General features: G+C 51.1%; 1 protein-coding gene across 5 annotated transcripts in view; it reads left to right on the top strand.

The window, feature by feature from the left end:
* Tmcc2 (transmembrane and coiled-coil domains 2) overlaps positions 1-18,703 on the top strand; it is a 35,609-nt gene extending 16,906 nt beyond the window's left edge. For 2 of the 5 annotated variants that reach the window (NM_178874.3, NM_001311107.1), the window contains exons 3-5: positions 13,803-14,743; positions 15,980-16,115; positions 17,201-18,703. In NM_178874.3, coding sequence (NP_849205.1) covers positions 13,803-14,743; positions 15,980-16,115; positions 17,201-17,512 — 1,389 coding nt within the window. In that variant the 3' untranslated portion in view covers positions 17,513-18,703. Of the gene's footprint in view, positions 1-7,069; positions 7,321-7,928; positions 8,138-13,802; positions 14,744-15,979; positions 16,116-16,185; positions 16,317-17,200 lie in introns of those variants that run through there. The other 3 variants (XM_006529852.4, NM_001311108.1, XM_030242714.1) reach the window with 3 other exon arrangements.
* Positions 18,704-20,372: the final 1,669 nt, after the last annotated feature.

Here is a 20,372-nt window from a genome sequence, read left to right as displayed (position 1 = left end):
TTTGGGGAACCAGCCCTGGGGCATGGAGAAGGAGGCGCTAGCTAGGTTAGGCCATTTGGCTCCTCTGAAAGTAAAGGAGACATATTCTGTATGCCCACCCCTTTCATTTCCTTTTTCTCTTTTCAAAAGCAGCTCCTGGAGAAGGTGGAGCCGAGGCTTCTGTTCTCTTTGTTTCCTCTCTTTGTGTGTGGTTGGGTATCCCTCAAAGCCTCTCCTCTCCTCAGCCATCTCTACATACCCCACCTAGTCTTTGCCCATCCTGGACCAGTGCAAGGTTTATCATGCTGGAGGCTAGTAAGAGGATGCCACGGGAGCCAGCTGTATGGCTAATTTCTGCCTTGGCTTGGTCCTATCTTCCCTTCTGTCCTCTGTGGTTGAGGAGCCATAAAGGTCAGGGTTTATACGGCTTTGAGAGAATCCTGCAGCCAGTGAACTCTGCCCTGCTGCCCCAGGGGTAGGCTAGGGTGAAGGAGTAGGGTCTCCATAGTCACACAGGGGTGAGGTGGTGAGGGGAGAGGTTGTCCCACATGGACAGTTTGCTCTAACTTGTAGGTGTTATCTCCAGTGACAGACGGTGGAGGGGGAGCAGTGAGCTGCAGCTCATCTCCCAGCCCAGGGCAGATAGTGGACATCCTGTGTACTTCCCAAGGATTTATCCATCAGCAAAACTTCCCTACCCCATGTAAATAAGTTCCCTGTTTACTTGCAGGATGGTGAGGGAAGGGGCCCACCCTTAGCCCCACCTCTTGCCAAGAGGACTGAATTTTTGGCAGACGCCCAGGGGGCCCTGGTTTATTTACAACTAGCAGTCTGCAGGCTCAGTGGTGGGGCAAGGCTGATTGCTAAGAGAGGTTCCAAACACATCCCCTAGGCACTAGAGGCCCACCGACTACTCATCCATTAGGCCCCTGCCATTCTAGGCCTGGCTGTACAGAGACTATAGTAACTTTTTTTCCAGATCAGACCAGCTGTTCAGCTGATATACACAAATACAGCAACTTCCCGTATAGCACTGCCACCTTCCAAGTGGCATGGCCACTTATTTACCTAGGTTTCTGAGGAGGAGAGCTACCCTGTCTGTCCGCTCCTCTCCCCATCCCTTCTCTTTACCCCCTTTCTTATTCTCCGTACGGAAGGTTCCCTTGCACTGAGGTATCTGCCCTACTCCTTGGAGGACCTTCCAAGACTGGGCAGCGCTTCCAGACACCCACCAAGCCAAGGCTGGGTGGCTTTCAATTGCCTTAAACCATTGTGTTCCCCGACTCAGTATACCTTGAGCCCCCTGCTGCCCTGTATATCCTGTCGTGCCTGCAGAGTCAAGATCTACTTTAGTGTGATTTCATTCCTCCTGTTCAGACGAAACCATTCTTTCACGTTGTTGCGGTTCTGTTCAGATGTGAGAGGGGCTGAAGAATAAAGATTGCCCTTGATGTCATAAGCAACAGAACGTAAGCTGGGTCTTCCTGCCCCAGTAAACTCCCAGCCTCTAAGGCAGCCTTCTTTTGCCTTTTCCCTACTTCACTGATCTCTCTGGGTGGAAATACTCTGCCCTCCTGATTAGCTCTGGATTCTGGAGTGTACAATTGCCAGAGATACCGTGTACGAGTTGGACAACTCCACTGTTACCTAACCCCTGTTGCTAAGCTCAGGCCAGGGCCTGTGGGAGATGAGCTCTTTGTCTATAGCCCATGGAGCTGAGATCATGCCAGTCTAGACACAGGTAGCACACTATAGCCAAGGCTTCTCTCAGCCTTTGGCTCCCTTAGCCATGCTGTGCCCAAGAAGGTGTGCTCTGGGTTTGGGTGTGAGCTCCCGAAGTCAGGGCTAGTAATAGTCAGCAGTAGGCAGAGCTCTGTCATCTGGCTCCAGACTGTGTGGAGCCAGCACTGGGATGTGGGCATGGGTCATGGGAGTTGGCAAACATCTCCCAGCTACTGAGAATGCTCTTCCCTGCATCTGCCACATCCCTGAGATGAGAAACGTGACCCTGGTCCCTCGGTGCCAGGTGAGGCAATGGAAATACAGTACTATTAACCTGATCCCTGCATCTGTGACTTGTTCTCGATGCAGTTTGTACTTTCTGGCTTTATCCCTGCCAGGCAGAGGACTTTGGAATAAAAACAGAGGTACAGAACACACACCACCGCAGCCCTTTGAGGGTTCTCAGAGAATTGGGGGCTCTCCTGAGCTACAGTGGAGAGGTTAGGCCTTCTCCAACCTCTCCTTTTACTCCAGGGACAGGTGCCAGGATGTCACAAACAGAGCATCAGGCATATCTTCGTGGCCCTGGCTCCTCAAATATTCTAGAGGTCCTGTCTGCGCCCTTGCCCCTGGACCCCAGCTGCCATTCTAGTTCCCAGTATATTCCTTTCTCTTCCTTACAGCTCTCTTGATACCCCTCCCCCCACCCCAGAACTGGCTTGCTATCCATAGCTAGTGAATAATTCAGCATGTTCAACAAAAGCTAAGTCAGATCCATAGTGATACTGTGATCAAGAGGCCCCCTTGAGGGCAGCTGGAAAGGCGAACCTTGTCCTGGATAGACAAGCGCCCTGTAATATTAACTTCATTATATAAGGTTTCTTCGCCTCCTGAGAAGGCAACTTCAATGTTACCTGGGCCCTGTTCCTGTCTACTTACCTTTTGGGGGACTCCCTGGTCTTGTAGGCACACCTCTGAGACATGCTGGTACCAACAGTCAGTCAAACAGCATGCTACAGTTTGCAGAGTGCTTTTGTGCATATTTCTTGTCTAATCATATCAGCTCCTGGTAAGCTCGGAGCCCTTGAGTCAGCGGGAGCCTACAGGAATTGTGTTTCAATCCCCTGCTTTAGGGAAAAAAAAAATGTTCTCAATTATTTGTGGCAAATGGGGTCGGGTAGAGGGTACTTTGTGTCCTAAAAATTGTGCAGAAAGGAGATACCATTTCCTCTGGGTCACTTTCTTCAGGGCCTGTTCCCAGTACATCCTCCTCTGGGGAGCAGAGGACCATTCAGAAGTGAATTTGGTTTGCTCAACCATGAGCCAGGTACATGGTTGTTTCCACTGACCAGGTTCCCATGCCCAGGAGTGACAGTCCTGCCCTGACCTACCCACCCCCTACACACACACACCAGAGTATCTGAGACATTAGGTCAACAAAAGCCTGGCAGGCAGAGGAGGCGCCTCCTCCCTTCCTGAAGGCAGCTGAAAGGTCTCATGGTATATGCACGCCAATGCTGTGCTGGGGCTTTCCCTCACTAGACCCTCTGTTTGCTGCTCCAGCTCCTGGGGCTGTGTCTCCACACACTCCTAGGGTACATGCCTGCCCGTGTCTCTCCACATACTCCTAGGGTACGTGCCTGCCTTGATTCCTTGACTGCTGCAGCTCACAGTTAGCAATATAAACCATTCTCTTGTCTTCCCAGCAGAAAGCAGTACCTACTGGTGACCTGGTTAGGTCTAAGAGTAAGTGTGGGGTAATGACTTCCCTGACCTCTGTTTCCAGGGGAGGCGTGGTGAGCACCAGGGAAGCTGCCAGCCTCCTGAGAAGCCTCTCTGGGACTTTGCCACACAACATGTGCAGCCCAGGAGTCTTTTGTCTTCCAAGGAACTGAATTTAACTGCTTCTCAGCTGTTCTCGGGCTTCTCACTCTGTAGAATGCGTGGATGCTGCTGAGTGAGTTTTACATTTTATTTGTGTTCCATGGTACTAGGGAGTCGAGCCCTGGGCTCCATGCCTGCAGAGCAAGGACTCTACCACTGAGCTATGCCCAACTCTATTTATTTTATTTTTAAGAGAGAAAAAAAGTAAATAGCATGATTTGTTTTATTTAAGGCAGAGAAAAACAAAAATCTTAAAGAAATAAGGACCTGATATCAAAATTGAGTGAAGAGGAAGTATGCTAAATGAGGAAGCAGCCAGTGTGAGAGCGAGCTGAGCCCTGAGGGCGCGCAGAGGAGTGTGGGCCCAGGACCTGGGCTCCTTCCAGTTTCCTGCTCCAGGACAATGTGAGCCCATCTATGGCCCCCAGACTTAGCTCTGTGTGGCTAAGCTGAGGCTAGACACCTCCAGCTGCAGCTCATCTGCCTCGGCCTGTAGGCCGGTGGTGACAGCTGCTTCTGCCATGCTACTGCCTCTTGCTCAGCCAGAGCGTGGAGGAAGTGACCAAGAGGGACGGCCAGCACTTACTAGGAAGTATGTGTGCCGTCTACCCAGCAGCACATCTCCTTTGCAGAGAGAGTTGCTTGGTGACTCAAGGGCCTTCAGAACCATTGCTTAAATACTTGTGGCAGCTCGCCCCATGGCTTCTTGCCACTCTCAGCTTCACTCCAGATGACAGCTACTTTTCTGTCCCAGGCTAAATCGTGAAGGAACTGTCTGTGAAACTGTGATGTGTCCATGGGTGTATGCAATCACATGTGGTGAGAGAGCCTCGGTTCTAATAACCTATACCAGTACAGTGTGTCAGGCCCCATGTACCATTGGCAGCTAGCAAGGCCGAGGCACAGTTTACACACTCTCTCTGTGCCCGTGCCCATGCCTGAGCCCATTCTGGTTCATTGGCCTCATCCTGCAGGCTGTATCGCTTGTATAGCTTGTGGGTAGCAGGGTAAGGGTCTCTATCAGCCATTCTGACTCCCAAACACTCTGCCAGGCTCCTGGAAAGTTAACTCAGCATCCACAGAGCCCATTCTGCACGTATCTTCCTGACAGACATATTCACCTTTAACTCCTGCCCTTACACACACACACATACACACACACACACACACACACACACACACACACACACACACACACAGCGTGGATGCTTTCAGCCTATGCTCTAGAGCAACTGTGGAACCAAGCTTGAAACACAAGGTCATGCAAATGATCCTTGCAGCTCACAGTGGCAGACTGAGGGTCTCTGCTCATGGACAAAGACAAGGACAGCCTCATAGAGAAGAAGGGCTCTGCCTGCCAGCTTGCCATGCAGACACTGAGTAGTCCCTATTTGTTCCTTTTCTCTTAGAGACTACTGGTTCATCCCCAGAGCTCTTCCCTCCTTCTTCCTGACCACCATTGTGATGAGCTACTCTAGGAGTCAAGCTGAAGTGTCCTTCTGGGGTGCAGTTTTCCCTATGGCCATCTTAATGCCATGCAGCCTAACAGAACCATTTTTCTGCTCTTCTGAGCTTTGTGGATCAGGAAGTGTGGGAAGGAAGCCCTGCCAGTCAGAGACAGCTCCACAGTAAAAGAGAAGTTGGGGGTGGTGGGAGAGAACCCCAGTTCTAGCCCTCCCTGACTTCTGGTCTCCTGTGGTCACTGCAACTGCCTCCTCTTCCTCAGGTTATGGGTGAGTGAGATGGTTCAGTGGGTAAAGTAAAGGTATCCACTTCCAAGCTTGGTAGCCTGAGTTATGGAAGGAGAGCACCAACTGCAGCAGGATAGCCTCTGTCCTCCATATGTCTGCTGTGGCACGTGTGACCATATGCATACATACACTGCACACATAGATAGATAGATAGATAGATAGATAGATAGATAGATAGATAGATAGATAGATAGATGGATGGATGGATGGATGGATGGATGGATGGATGGATGGATAGATAGATAGATAGATAGATAGATAGATAGATAGATAGATAGATAGATAGATAATGAAATAAATATAATTTTTAAAAAGAAAAAGGAAAGGGATGTTTAGAAAGAGATGGATGAGGGAATGCCTTGGAGGACATGGGATATTCCCAGGCAATCATGGGAAGCCCAAGACCTTAGGCAAGAAGGTATCGTGTGCTGGTATGCACTCTGAGCCTGGTACAACCCACTGCTCACAAGCCTGTGGGTAAGCTGCCCTGTGGGTCTAGTGCTCTGGTACTTTTGTATACTCATACACTGTCCTGGTCAGTTTTCATACTCTGTGGAGAGGTGAGGTGTCCAGGGAAGCCTGAAGTGTAAACTCAGCTCTACAAGGAGGAGCGCAGTGAGAAATGTCACGCATTTGCAGACTTTATATTGTACATTAATGCTGTGAATTTAAAGTCATTTGGCCAACAAATATATACCTATATGTAGGCAACAATGAAATTTGCAAGGAGGGTTATATGGGAAGGTTTGGAGAGAGGAAAGGGAAGGGAGAAATTATATAATTATATTATAACCTCAAAATATAAAAGAAATAATTTTAAAAATTCTTAGTTCTGGGGCTAAAGAGGTAATTCAGAGGTTAAGAGTATTTTGCTCTTCAAGGACCCAAACTTGGTTCCCAGCACCCACTTCGGAGGCTCATAACCACCTGAAACTCCATCTTCAGGGGATCCAGTATCTCCGGCTTCCACAGGCACCTGGGCTTACATGCACACACATGCAGAATTTAGAGGTTTTTTTTAACTTTAAAAATCTTAAGGCCGGGCAGTTGGTGGCACAAGCCTGCAATCCCAGCACTTGGGAGGCAGAGGCAGGTGGATTTCTGCGTTTGAGGCCAGCCTGGTCTACAGAGTGAGTTCCAGGACTGCACAGAGAAACTCAAAGAAACCATAAGAAAGGGGGGGGGGGGAGCGGGGAAGGGGCTGTCTTGGGGATAGGATTTCAAGTCATACTTGTTCTCACCTGGGATGGGTCTACTTCAGAGAACTTCCATTCCAGTTCACTGAGATAATCAGCCATCACCCTCCACTTTCATTGTCAATGGAGATCTGCCTCATGATGGCCACAGGAAGGGCCCCAGATAAACAGAAGGTCTACTTCTTTCCTTCCTTTAGTTTAGTAGGGACAGCAAAACTTTTTATTAATAACCATTATACAAAAGGAACAGTGCTTGTCAAAACATAAAGGGGAGTTATTTATGGAAGTAGGAGCTGCTTAGCGTTTTCCCAGGCTCCATAGGTCAGAGATGGCTCCAGACATGGAGACCTGTGTGATGTGACTTGCCAGCCTCCTCACAAAGCCTAAGTCATCAGCTGACACATGTTTGCATAGTTTCCAAGATCCTGGGTGGGGGATTCCTGGTCTCGGTGATTTTGGCTGCAAACCTTGGCACTGGCTCCTAGAGATAGCACTGGGCCCTCCTTATCTCTTGGAACCTTCTTGAACTTGGGACTGCTGCATCAGTATGATCCACATTGGCCCTCAGTATTTAAGTCCTGTGTGCTTCTTGAGGCTCAGATGCGTGCAGAGTCTCTGAATGGGTATTCTGCCTGGGGAAAACTGCTCAGAGACAGTGGACCTAGGACTCTACAGGCTCCTTCCTCGCTACTCGCTGTCCTCGACTGTGGCCCTCTGGCTCCCTCTGCTGACCAATAGGATTTCCTACCAGGACTGTACAGATGAAGTCCAGGGAGAAAGAGACTGCTGTGAGTTGGCCATCTTTGTTGTCTCTTGGGTGGTGTCTGTCTGGGCAGTGCTAGGGGACAGAAAGCAGAGGGCGGGAAGCAGAAGCCAGGAGGGAGCCACAGTGGTGTCCAGAGCAGAATGGTTTCTGGGGACTAAGTCTCAGAACAGAGGAATTCCCTTATTGAAGCTGGCTGACTCCTCCAGGCCATTACTGGGGAATCTGGGGTGGAAGTGACTGTGCCTTAAGTCACTGAACAGGGAAAGAGGAGGCCTGAGTGGGACCCCTTCCGGGAGACTCCCGTAATGCGCTAAAGTGAGGAGTTGGTCAGTCGAGCTGCTGTGAGAGGATTTCTGGTCACTGAGTACATTTTTGGGCATGAGAGGAACTGGTCAGGGCCTGTCTGATGGGTGAACTGTCACTTGTCCTATATTTGCATGTGGCAAACCCCTGCACACAGCCCAGCCAGCCACACTACGACATCTTCCTACTCACTGGGCTGGAGAGAGATCCCTAATCACTGCTCCATCCTCTGGCTCGATAGACCTCCATAGATCCTGCCAGATGGGAAAGAACAGACATGTGCCCTGGGGGAGGAGAGAATCTAGAGCAATCCGCCCCTAATCCCTGGCTGGGCCTCACTCAGACTGGAGATGGCGGCTTCAGAGCCTGGGAGTTTTATTAGCACACCTGCTCGAAGACCCCGGCTCCCAACAGCCAGCTCAATGCTGCCCAAGGACTGTGACTCTGGGAGCCTGGCACTGTCCTCAGACAGCTGGGGCCTTAAAGCTCCTGGCACCTCATTGCCAGCACGGCTTTGGGAAACAGTATCTATGCAGGTGAGGCTCTGGGTCGGGAGGGGGTGCGGGGGGGAGGAAAGACTTCAATGTGGTAGATGCAGTAGGGTTATAGAATAAAGGAAAGTCAGTTCTTGAGGTTGTCAAGCAGCAAGCTCCCTCTGTGGGTTCCTCAGAACCAACCTCTCTCCTGCCCACTTGTAGAGAACTCTGGATGCAGAGGAGCTGGCATAAAATTAAACCCAAAGGGTGCTTCTAGTCATGGTTGCTTCTGTGTTCAGGAGGAGTGTCAGGGAAAAGGAAATGGAGGGGTTCTGAGAGCATTGACCCCCATGGACCAGAGAGAGTTTAGGTTTCTAGCATCTGACTGCTGGAGAGTTAAAGAGCCTCTGAAGTGAAAGAGCAGCTCCAGAGGCGGTTGCACCAAGAGCCTGTGGCTCTACAGCGATGGAAGAACAGTGGGCATTTATGTAGACAAAGAAGCTTTGTTCTCAGAAGGGCCAGGGCTGAAGGGAGGACATAGCTGTGACTGCAGCCACGAAGTAGCCCTAACAGGGTCAGAAACGAAGGTGTAGGGAAGGTTAGAGCCTCCGCCAGCACCAGAGATTAGTCCTTAGGAGCAGAGCAGGCGCGTTGATGAAAGGTGGGTAGCTACACGTGGCCTTGGCATGGATGGGTGTGGCATGAAATAAGAACGTGTTCCCTCATCTATGTGTGGTCTGTACCCAGTAATGCCCCTGCAGAAGCAGTAAAGGGCTTACAAAGCCACTGGGGGCATACTCTGTCTCCTCATGTGGCCTGAGCCGTTGCTATGGGGGATCTTTCCATCTCGATCTCCGCATATACATATGCCCTTTGGGTGCCTATTGAGTATCTGACATCTGACCACCTACCCTCTGGAGAAAGGGCCCTTAAGCTTCCTGGGTATTTTCCCCATATTACCCCCTTGCCTGCCTAGAAGTACTTGGATCCGTATGATGACCTGTCCAAAGCTGGAGCTAACATTTCTATGGGCCCCATATGTTCCCACTGGGAAGAGAGAGCCACCAGTCTGATACAATGGAGCAGGAGCAGCCTCTGACTTCAGGTCCTGAGGCTGGAGGAGGCTTCCCTTCTGCCCCCTACCGTTTTCCCATTAGCCAAACTGCCTCTTTGAGGCTGGAAGATTTTAGCTAGCCGTGGGCTTTCCTCTCCATCTTGATCTGGATTTACTTCCAGAGGGACTTAATTTGTGTGGGGGGGGGGGGTGGGGGGGGTGCATTTCGAGACAGGGTTTCTCTGTGTAGCTCTGGCTGTTCTGGAACTCACTCTGTAGACCAGGTTGGCCTTGAACTCAGAAATTCACCTGCCTCTGCTTCCCAAGTGCTGGGATTAAAGGCGTGCGCCCAGCCCAAGGGACTTAATTTTAAAAAGTAAAGCAAATCTGTGTTCTCTATCCCAAAAGAGTTGATAGAATCAGAGTCTCTCCAGGACAGTAGTGAGCTGCTCAGAGCATCTCCGCTGAGTTACTGCTGAGTCACTCGTCCTGACAAACTCCCCCCACCTTCAACCTGCACAGTCACTTTCTGAGCTCTGATGCAGTGGAAGCCAGACCCTACCCTCAGGAGCAGCATCCTGCATGGTCCCACCGGTGTGGCCAAGCACAGAGACAGATCAGGCTAGCTGATGTAGTGTCTACCATTTGCCTGCCATCTTTCAGAATGCTGGGCTATCATTCAGTGGGGAGGGCAAATGTCCCATGGCCAGATTAATGCAAGGACACTGAACTCAGGCCCAGGAAGAGGCGAGAAGCCCAGAGGGTAATGGGAGCCAAGGCTGGGGAAGTCCTGAGCCAGGAGACTCTGTAATTTGGCAGGGTACCTAATCCAGTTTCAGTTTGTGTTGCTGAAGCAGGGTAGGATGGCAGGTCTGTGGCACGACCAAAGCTAGTAGACAGGGTGCCCAGCTATTCATGAACTGTGGGGAGATCTCCCTGAAGCCAAGACAGAAACAGGAAAAACTGGCCCCAGAGACTCAGAAATCACTCCAGCTCTGCCTTAGCCAGAACATTCATCAGTGTGTCTTAAACTTGGGTATAGCTGCAGCCCTGGCTAGTAAGCTCTCTAATAGGACCATGTCATGGACTCCCCACTGCCTAGATCTGCCTTAGAGTCTGCTCAGCCTATTCATGGCTATTCATCCCAAGTCAGGTAGCCAGAGTGGACCAGCCTTTCTCAGTCAGGCAAGTAGGGTAAGGGGACCATGCCGTGGGGGCTTCAGCCCCAGATGTGGTGCTGGTAGCCGTCAGAATGAGTGAGTAAGGATCTGCACCATTTGGAGAGAGGAGCTGTCTTTGTAGCTAGGCCCTGCTCCAAGCTGGGGGCCTGGAGTTTCCACCTGCTGATGACAGGCACTGAGTCACCACACTGTTCCTCTCTCTGTGCAAGAGAGAGGCACTCTGGCAAGAGTCTTCTCTGGTGATCATAAGGCAGAGAGGCAGTCAAGACACCCTCCTTCGGCTACTGCAATGGGTGGGTTCTGCCCTTCCCTGCCCATGCTGCACAGCTTTAGCCCCTCCCAGTTCCAGATCATCTTTACAATTCTCAGGGAGACCCCAGACCCATGAGGCACCCATTTCCCATCCCTTGGCTCCCCTAGCCCTTGGCAACTACTAATCTGTCGCCTCTGTCTCTGTAGATTTAGCACTCTGGAAATCTCAGCATGTAGCCCTGCTTAGCAAACTGTCTATGTCCTGGCATTATCAGAATGACCTTTCTTGTTGTGGCCAAACAGTAGCCCATTATATGTACTGTCTCACGTCGCTAGCCCATTCATTGGTTTAAATGCCATCTCTGGGTTGTGCTTACCCTTTGGCTATTGTGAAGGGTGCCACTGTGAACTTATACCAGTGTCTATTTGAATACTATTTTCAATGCCTTTTGGTATTGCCATAGTTAGCTTTAGCTGTCAACTTGACACAGCCCAGCATCCTCTGAGAAGAGGAAACCTCAACTGAGGAATTACCTAAGTCAGATTAGCCTGTATACAGTCATGTTTTTGAGAAGTGTTTGTTTGTGGTGGGTGAGGTTTTTTGTGTTTGTGTTTGTGTTTTTGTTTTTGTTTGAGACAGGGTTTCTCTGTCTATCCCTGGCTGTCTTGGAACTTACTCGGTAGACAAGGATTGCTTCAATCTCATAGATTTGCCTGCCTCTGCCTTCCAAGTATTGGAATTAAAGGCATGAGCCTCCACTGCCTGGCCAAGGTATTTTCTTAATTGCTAATTGATGCAGGAGCAAGCAGCCCACTGTGGGCAGTACCATCTCTAGGCAGGTGGGCCTGGGCTATATAAGAAAGGTAGCCAAGTAAGCTAAAGGTTCCTCCATTTTGAAAGCAGCATTCCTCCATTGGTTTCTGCTTCAAGCTCCTGCCTTGACCTCCCTCTATGATGGACTGAAACCTATAACCCCCTTTTCCCCCCAAGTTGCTTTTGGTCATAGTGTTTATCACAACAGCAGAAAGCAAACCAGAACAGGGGCACACCTCAGAGATGAACTGGACAGTTAGGAAATAATTCTGTATTTACCTTGGTGAGCAGCGATCGTGCTGTATCCCTCCATTGGCTGTACCATCTCACCTTCTTACCAGCAAAACACGAGGATTCCAACTCCATGAGCTCTCTCTCCTTTCTTAAAACACACTGAGCCCATCTAGTGCAGTGTGGTAAGACCATCTACTGGAGCATGGGGAGCCTTCCAAGGGCCACATCCTGAAGGAAACGTACACTTCCTCATCCAGCAACTCAATTGCCAATAGCCTCTCAGTTAGGGGCAGGATTTCATGAACCCTTCACCATGTATGCTGGGACTTTGGCTGGCTTCATCATGTCTGCACAGGTTTTGTGCATGCTGCCACAGCCACTGAGTTCATGCGTGCCGTGGCCCTGTCGTGTTCAGTAAATAATGTTCTCTGCAGATGTCCACTGCCTGTGACTCTTACTTCCCACCAGAATTCTCTCTGAACCTTTGGGGTTGGGGGAGTGGTGTAGATGTCCCACTGTGTCCCACTGAGGAGGTTAAGGGGGTCGGACATCTGTGGTAAAGCCAAGTTCTTGTAGAATAAAGGCCATGTGTCACATAGAGAACTTACTTTGTACAGTTCTGTCAATATTGAGTGCATATGCTTTGATAATCTCTTAAATTTAGCCCAGCTTGATTGTAGGCATCACTCCCTCAGGAGAGAACTCTGCCTAGATTCAGATGTGTCATTTATCATGAACTTAGGAGACACCATCCATGTAACTATCCCATGAAAAGTGAGAGCTGGTATGATTCCACCCATTATACAGGCAAAGACACAGAGGGATCGCAGCAAGGGGTGACGGGTGTGGGAGGGTTAGGTCCAACAAGGTGAGACAGACCTCGGGATGGATTGCCCTGGGGAGACATGAGTTGGGTTTCAAAGGCCAGAGTCTGAGAAGAAGAATCCTCAGGCAGAAGCACCTGCTGGGAAGGTAAGGGACATAAAGGGACACCCAAAGCCAAGCAGGAGGAAAGCCTTTACTTCAGAAGATTGTCCTCTTAGCATCCTGAGGGGATCCATGACTTGAGAAAGCCTAAGAGGTTCCCCTCCCTGCCTCTTGAGTCTGCCAGCACTGTTGTTATGGGTGATATTTTCCAATAACTTTTGCCTGTAGTTAGAATTATCTCTGGCTGTTTCCAGTTCCTGTGTGTGTGACTAGGCTGCTCTCTCTTGTTTAATCCCTTTCACAATGTGGAATTTACCTCACCCCTGCCCCTCAGTGATCTGACCCAGCCTCACTTCCGACGTGGAGTGATAAGGTATCAGGACTCAGCTTCGGACACTGGGGTTAGTGGGTTCCCGGCCTTCCCACACGTCTGTCCTGCATTTATATCTTCTCTGCCCTCTCCTTCCCCCTCACTCTTTTTCTGGCCTCTCCTCTTTTTCCTCTGAGTTTGAGCCACGCTGATGCACTCAGGAAGCCCGCCTGTCTGGTGGGTAGGGGAGAGGGTCTTGCCTTCCTTCCTGCACATCCTCCCCTTCTCAACTCTTCCAGACTCCCAGCCTCTCTTGGCCTGTGTGGCTTTACACTTCAAGGAGCTGCCCAGCAGTGTGGGTGGGTATACTTTCTTCTCCCAGTACTTTCTTCTCTGAGAGACTGGGAGAGGTCGAGAATTCCCACCATCATGAATCAAAGAAGATTTCTGATGCCTTCGGAGACCAGGAAGGTGACAAGACCCTAGGAGGACTGTGGACCGGGCCAGGCACCCGTGCAGGTTGTTAGGAAGAACGTGGAACAGGGCTGAAAGGCATGTAGACTTTCATGGCTCTGAAGGACAAGAATACTTAAGGCAGGAGCCTAATTAGGAGAATCTAAGTAGACAGCTCATCCCAGCCCTGGTCATAGGACAAGAGGTTCTGTCTTTTTGTAGCTGTGTGTCCTCAAGTCACTAGCTAGAACACCCTGATCTGCTTAGACGTCATTTCAGAGAAACAAAAAAAACAAAAAAAAAAACGTATAAAGGTCATGCCGGCATGCCGCTGTGGGGGCCTACTGTAGGGCTTCAGGCCCTTCCACTGAAGTTACACTTCACCCTGCAGGCATTGTCTAGCTGGAGAAGCTGCACCCAGAGGTGTCTTGAACTATGCAGAGAACCTAGCCTAGCCCTTCCCATGTCTCATGATTTATTTGTGCTTGCCTCCTTCCCAGGGTGACAAGGGAGATCTTGTGGCCCTGAGCCTCCCCTCTGGCCCTGGCCATGGTGACTCTGATGGACCCATCAGCCTGGATGTGCCAGATGGAGCACCGGACCCCCAGCGAACTAAGGCTGCCATCGAACACCTGCACCAAAAGATCTTGAAGATCACTGAGCAGATCAAGATCGAGCAGGAGGCGCGGGATGATAACGTGGCAGAGTACCTGAAGCTGGCCAACAATGCGGACAAGCAGCAGGTGTCGCGCATCAAGCAGGTGTTTGAAAAGAAGAACCAGAAGTCCGCCCAGACCATCGCCCAGCTGCACAAAAAACTGGAGCACTACCGTCGGCGCCTGAAGGAAATCGAGCAGAATGGGCCCTCGCGGCAGCCCAAGGATGTGCTACGCGATATGCAGCAAGGGCTGAAGGATGTGGGCGCCAACATGCGTGCCGGCATTAGTGGCTTCGGGGGTGGTGTGGTGGAGGGTGTCAAGGGCAGTCTTTCCGGCCTCTCGCAAGCTACCCACACTGCGGTGGTGTCCAAGCCCCGGGAGTTCGCCAGCCTCATTCGCAACAAGTTCGGCAGTGCCGACAACATCGCCCACCTGAAGGACCCCATGGAAGATGGACCCCCTGAAGAGGCAGCCCGGGCGCTGAGTGGCAGTGCCACACTGGTGTCCAGCCCCAAGTACGGCAGTGACGATGAATGCTCGAGTGCCAGTGCCAGCTCAGCTGGGGCAGGCAGCAACTCTGGGGCTGGGCCAGGAGGTGCACTGGGAAGCCCGAGATCCAACACTCTTTATGGTGCCCCTGGAAATCTGGACACTCTGCTGGAGGAACTGCGGGAGATAAAGGAGGGCCAGTCACACCTGGAGGACTCCATGGAGGACTTGAAGACTCAGCTGCAGAGGGACTACACCTACATGACCCAGTGCCTGCAAGAAGAGCGCTACAGGTGGGTACCTCCTGGCTTCACAACTGTGTGGGGGCCCAGTGGGAAGCAAGAAAGCTGCTCTGAGCTATGGAGGCGACTGCAGGGTCCAGCAATGCCGAGAGGAACCTCCGCAGAGCTTTCTCCAGAATGGAAGAGGGGGCACAAGACCTCTGGAAGGAAGGTTCTGTTGTTCTCAAGATGCCTTGGGGTGTTCTGTGCTTACAATTCACAAAGAGGAAACTAAGGCCAGCACCATAGCTATGCTCCTCTGGAGAGGCTGTTGTTTGGAATGAACTTTGGAGGCAGCTTCTTGGATTCAAATCCCATATCTTGCTTTTAGTACCTTAAACAAACAGCTAGCACCCTGGACCTGGTTTCCCTGCTGAGAAATGAGGATAGCTCTGACTGATATCATGGTGTGGTTATAAGAGTGTATCCGCTGGCTAGGTGTGATGGTGCGGGCCTTTAATCGCAGCACTCAGGAGGCAGAGGCAGGCAGATCTCTGTGAACTGAGGCCAGCTTGGTCTATACAGCAAGTTCTAGGCCAGCCAGAGCTACATTGTAACCCTGTTTTTGTTTTGTTTTGTTTTTTTAAAGAAAAAACTGAAGAAGTCAACCTATGAATGCAAACTGGAGATAGATAAGTAGGGTGGACAGTTGGAATACCTCAGACTCCTAAGGTCACGAATGGACTGGAGGCTGCTCCTCCCCCACCTCCTCCTTCTCTGGGATTTGGGGGACCTTTCCCTTAGCACTTCTTCTTTCTAGATGATAGTTTGTAAAATTGAGGGGAACCCCACGTAAAAACTAGTCACCCTCGCTTTAGAGTCGTCTTTTGATCCGTGGTGATTTTCATAGCAGAGGTCACATGCTTTGTACCCCAGGATCTCTGCTACCCAGAGAGCATCTTAGCCAGGGTTTAGGAATCTGGGTTGAAGTCACTTAATCCTGAATTGCCTGACAAGAGCCATGAGGTCCTGTACAGGTTCCTTAGTAGTCTCTGTCTCATTCTTCCACCTGTCAATACGGATGACCTCGTCCTGTCTCATGAGGCTGTGTGAGAATCCTCTGAGGTGATGCAGGCAATGCTTAGCACAAGGCTGTCACAGAGAAATGCTGCGCTATCACGGGGGTTAAGATGAGAGCGGGACTGGACACATGGGTGGGCTGCATGTCGCTACTGACTGGCGCCTTGGTCCTGGGGAGAGAAGAGCTGAGTAGCCAAAGAAGTGGTGTTGCCTGCCCCTCTCCCCTAGGTATGAGAGGCTGGAGGAACAGCTGAACGACCTGACTGAGCTTCACCAGAATGAAATGACCAACCTAAAGCAGGAGCTGGCCAGCATGGAGGAGAAGGTGGCCTACCAGTCCTACGAGAGGGCCCGGGATATCCAGGTATGGCCAGGACCACTCTGGGGAGGTCCCAATATGCTGACAGAGCCAACAGCAACTGCCCTATCTGTAGGCACAGGGTACAGGTGACAGTGTGGAGGTGGACACATCACATGGAACACGACGAGCAGAAACATATCCATGGGGCCAATTGGTACAGGAAGCCAAAGAGGGGAGTGTTCGTGGGGTAGAGATAAGAGCAACGTAAGTCTTCGCCCAAGTGTGTGCACTATATAAAGGCAAACCAGTGGGTAAAGGCCACCTTCATTTGCCACATCTTTTTGGTGACAGGTTTACAAATGAATAATTGTTATTTCCAGGCATTTCCTTGCCTCAATATGGAGCTGGGATCAGTAAGCAAGACTTCCATTTCCTTAGATCCTCCTCAAACAGTCTTCATTAGAGTTCTGTTCCCAGTCCTAGCTGTGCCCTTGGCTGTGAAGAGGGGCCATGTGCTACCACCTTCTTGGTACAGTAGCAAGATGCATGAGGTTGGATAATTTGTAAAGAGAAAAGGTCTGCCCAGCTCTCACTGGAGTGTGGAGTCATCCTCTCCTTACAGCTGGTAAGGACCTCACAGCTATAGCCTCCCCAGGGCAGGGACTGTGTCACATGGTGAGGCAGAGAGATTTGGGGGTCAGACTATTCCTGACCCCCAAAATCTTGTAACTCAGATATAGCTCAGAGTCCAGCAATCCCACCAGTGACTTATTTCTTTACAGTAGACACACACACACACACACACACACACACACACACACTTTAAAAGTTCACTACCAGCCGGGCATGGTGGCGTACGCCTTTAATCCCAGCACTTGGGAGGCAGAGGCAGGCAGATTTCTGAGATCGAGGCCAGCCTGATCTATAAAGTGAGCTCCAGGACAGCCAAGGCTATACAGAGAAACCCTGTCTCAAAAAACCAAAAAAAAAAAAAAAAGTTCACTACCCTAACATTGCCATGCAGAAAGCAAGCTTCCAAGCTTACCCCTGAGGCCACACTGAAGCCCTACTGGAATCAGCACAGGTGGACTGGGCTCAGTCTAGTCTCAGCCACCCTGGGCTTCCACATCCACCCTCTGTCCCCACAGGAGGCCGTGGAGTCCTGCCTGACCCGAGTCACCAAGCTGGAACTGCAGCAGCAGCAGCAGCAAGTGGTGCAGTTAGAAGGTGTGGAGAACGCCAACGCGCGCGCCCTGCTGGGCAAGTTCATCAACGTGATCCTGGCACTCATGGCCGTGCTGCTGGTGTTTGTGTCCACCATTGCCAACTTCATCACCCCCCTCATGAAGACGCGCCTCCGGATCACCAGCACCGCCCTCCTGCTCCTCGTCCTCTTCCTACTGTGGAAGCACTGGGCCTCCCTCACCTACCTCCTGGAGCATGTGCTGCTGCCCAGCTGAGCGGCTGCCGCCCCACCCTGTGCTCTCCGGATCCCACTAGCCACAGGCATCTCCAGGAGGGCCCGGGGCTCCTGCGTCCCTCGGGGTCTGTCATGTGACCTGTTTGGCCCCTAACTGTCCCTTCTTTTCACTGCTTCTGTCTGACACCATCTCCCTTTCGGCCTGAAGGTTTCAGAGAGGGTGCTCTGGGCTGGAGGGAGCAGGGACACTCTCAGCCAAATGGAGCAGTGGGGAGACACCAGGGCTGCATTATTTGAATTATTTTGCAGCCACATGGGACTTTTCTGGGTTGACAAGAGGATGCTCTAGTCATGTAAGCCACTAAGATAGAAGGCCAGTCTCAGTTTCCCTAGGGAAGAGCCCATCCTGGAGGCAGCCACAGTTTCCTCCCATGGAGATGGTCTGGATAAAAGCCAGTGGGAGGCCCTGCTGAGCCTAGAGAGTGCAGAAAGGGGAGGGTCCCCAGCCTTGGGGCCAGAGGGCAGGCTTGGCACAGCCACTGGGAGCTCAGCCTCCCCTCCTCCTGCTTCTCCTTCCACTTGAGCTGGTTTGAGACTGGTTTCTGGAGGCTGTGGGGTGTAACTTTGGGTTTGTATTTTTTCTGCTCATCTTTCTGCCTGTCACCGGGTGTGCTGTTTTTCTGAAAAAAAAACAGGCCCCAAGGGCCCTGAGCCTCCAGCCCAAACCCTTAGACCTCTGGGATCACGTTGAGTTCTATTTATTTATTTACTTATTTATTTATTTGTACCCACCCTTCCCTCACTTCTGCCCAGCTGGGCTCCAGAGAGAGGACCCTGCCCATCCTCCTTTTGAAGCCAGGACTTATTCTTGGTTCATCATACTCCAGACCATGTATCCTCTGGTGTCCTGGCTGGAAGAAGGGGCGTGTGGCCATGCAGCCCGCTCTCCCAAGCTGTCCCAGCAAATGGGCAGGAGGGGCATGGCCTCTTTTATATATATATATCTATTTATTTTATATGTGTGTTTGTGAGGAAGAGGATATTTGTCATTTCCTTAAGGCTCTGGAGTGTTGTGTTCGATTCTGCACAGCCCAGCCTCCCCGAGGGCCTTTCCAAGCACAGTGGGGATTTCTTAGAACAGGAGAGAGGAATCCATGAAGCAGGAGAAGCAGTGCCTGCCAGCTGTGGTGGACCTTCCTAAGAAATAAATATCCTTTATGTTTTCAAACCATCCTGTCTGAGGTCTGCTGATTACACTGTCTCTGAAAAATCACAGGATTTCTCCCCACACTGAAGCATTCTGGGTATCATCTGCTGGCCAGATGTTGTCTTCCATACTGAATGAGGAACACACACACACACACACACACACACACACACACACACACACACACACTCACCTGCCTTGCTCTGAGCAACTTAAATGATATGCCTATCAATCCATCCAGCCCCAGCTTTGTTGGAGCACTTCCCAGAAGGGAAATGGAGAAGCGCCCATAGATGCTGTGACCAGTTGTAGCCACAAGGGGTCAGCAGAGTCCGTGCTCCAAAACCTCTCTCAAGACGAAGTCCTCACAAGGCTACTGGCTTTAGCTTGGCTTTGTTACACTTGTTCAGCTGAGGCAGGGAGTACCAGCTTTCCAAGTATGGTGTGGAGGCCTAGCACTTAGTGCCTGCCCTGTGGTTGTAGCACCTACCCCTAACAGCCCCAAAGCACTTCCCAGCAGGACCTTTGTGGATATTTGCAGTAGGCCCTTTGCAGGAGAAGGCAGCAAGAGGAGCTATGATAAAGCAGAACAAAAATAAACCAAAAAAAAAAAAAAAAAAAAAAAAAACAACCTTTGGTCTCAGCACATAACTAGTGCCCTGTAATTAACTCCCAGCCTTTCTCTGGGCCTCAGTTTCCCCATCGGGAAAGCAGGCTGGAGGTGGCCACTGTGCATGTCAATTCTGTGCTGGTATCCCAGGGCCCTGTGAGTCTGACAAGCAAACATTGCAGCTGCGTCTGTGGCCTCAGGCTCCAGGGGACCCAGAGACCGGAGAGGGCACAGTGCTGCCACCACAAGAGTTTGCCCTCTGTTACGTAGGAGTGTTGCCAGACAGCCTTCCAGCTATTCCAGTCTTGGATCTTGTACCCCCTTTCTTTTCCAACCACGTGTCTATGTGCACCTCTCTTGGGGGCCACAGGTGGCCCAGAGCCCACATTCTTGGGCCACAGGTAGGGGGTGGCTGCTCCTGGCTAGACATTTCCTACATTCCTTCCAAGGTCAGATGCCTTCCCAGAATTGGCTCTGAATGCCACTGCCAGCTGCGGCCCACACCGAAAGGGAGCAGGGAGGAAGCAGAGGTCATTCTTGGTCAGTTCTGAGGCTGCAAAGCAAACAGCCTAAGGGAGGTGCAGGCCCCCAAGCTGCATCTTTGTCAAAGAAAGCACTGGCTTACTTCCCTCAGCCAGGAGACAATGGGACACCTAACAGAACCCTGCCATCCTGGGGCTCAGGGAGGCTCCCCTGTTTGTGTCTGTTTGTGTTCCCTCTTTTTTTTTTAAGAAGGGTGAGTTATCCCCCACTTCTTTCTCTTCCCTGAGGTCCAGAGAGTGAGACATTGAGTCAGGGTTACCACTCGTAGTCTGCCTCCTTCAGACTACAAGACCTAGAGGCAGGCCCTTCCCAGAGCATCTATCCCACAAGTGCAGGTCTCACCCCCAGGGTACTAGAGAGCTTAGTCAGACTGGTAGACACCCACTACCTGGGTCTCTTTGGGTGGGGGCAGATAAAAAGACTTGGTGCCTTCTCTCTCCTGGGCAGGTAGCTGCAGAGCCAGCCCACTCGATAACCTCTTGGGTCACAAAGCTGCAGCAAGTGCAAGCTCTGCAAACCCAAAAGGCAGCCCAGGCCTAG

Source organism: Mus musculus, chromosome 1 (genome assembly GCF_000001635.26).
Source record: "Mus musculus strain C57BL/6J chromosome 1, GRCm38.p6 C57BL/6J".
Taxonomy (NCBI): domain Eukaryota; kingdom Metazoa; phylum Chordata; class Mammalia; order Rodentia; family Muridae; genus Mus; species Mus musculus.
This window is presented reverse-complemented; position numbering and strand designations above follow the sequence as displayed.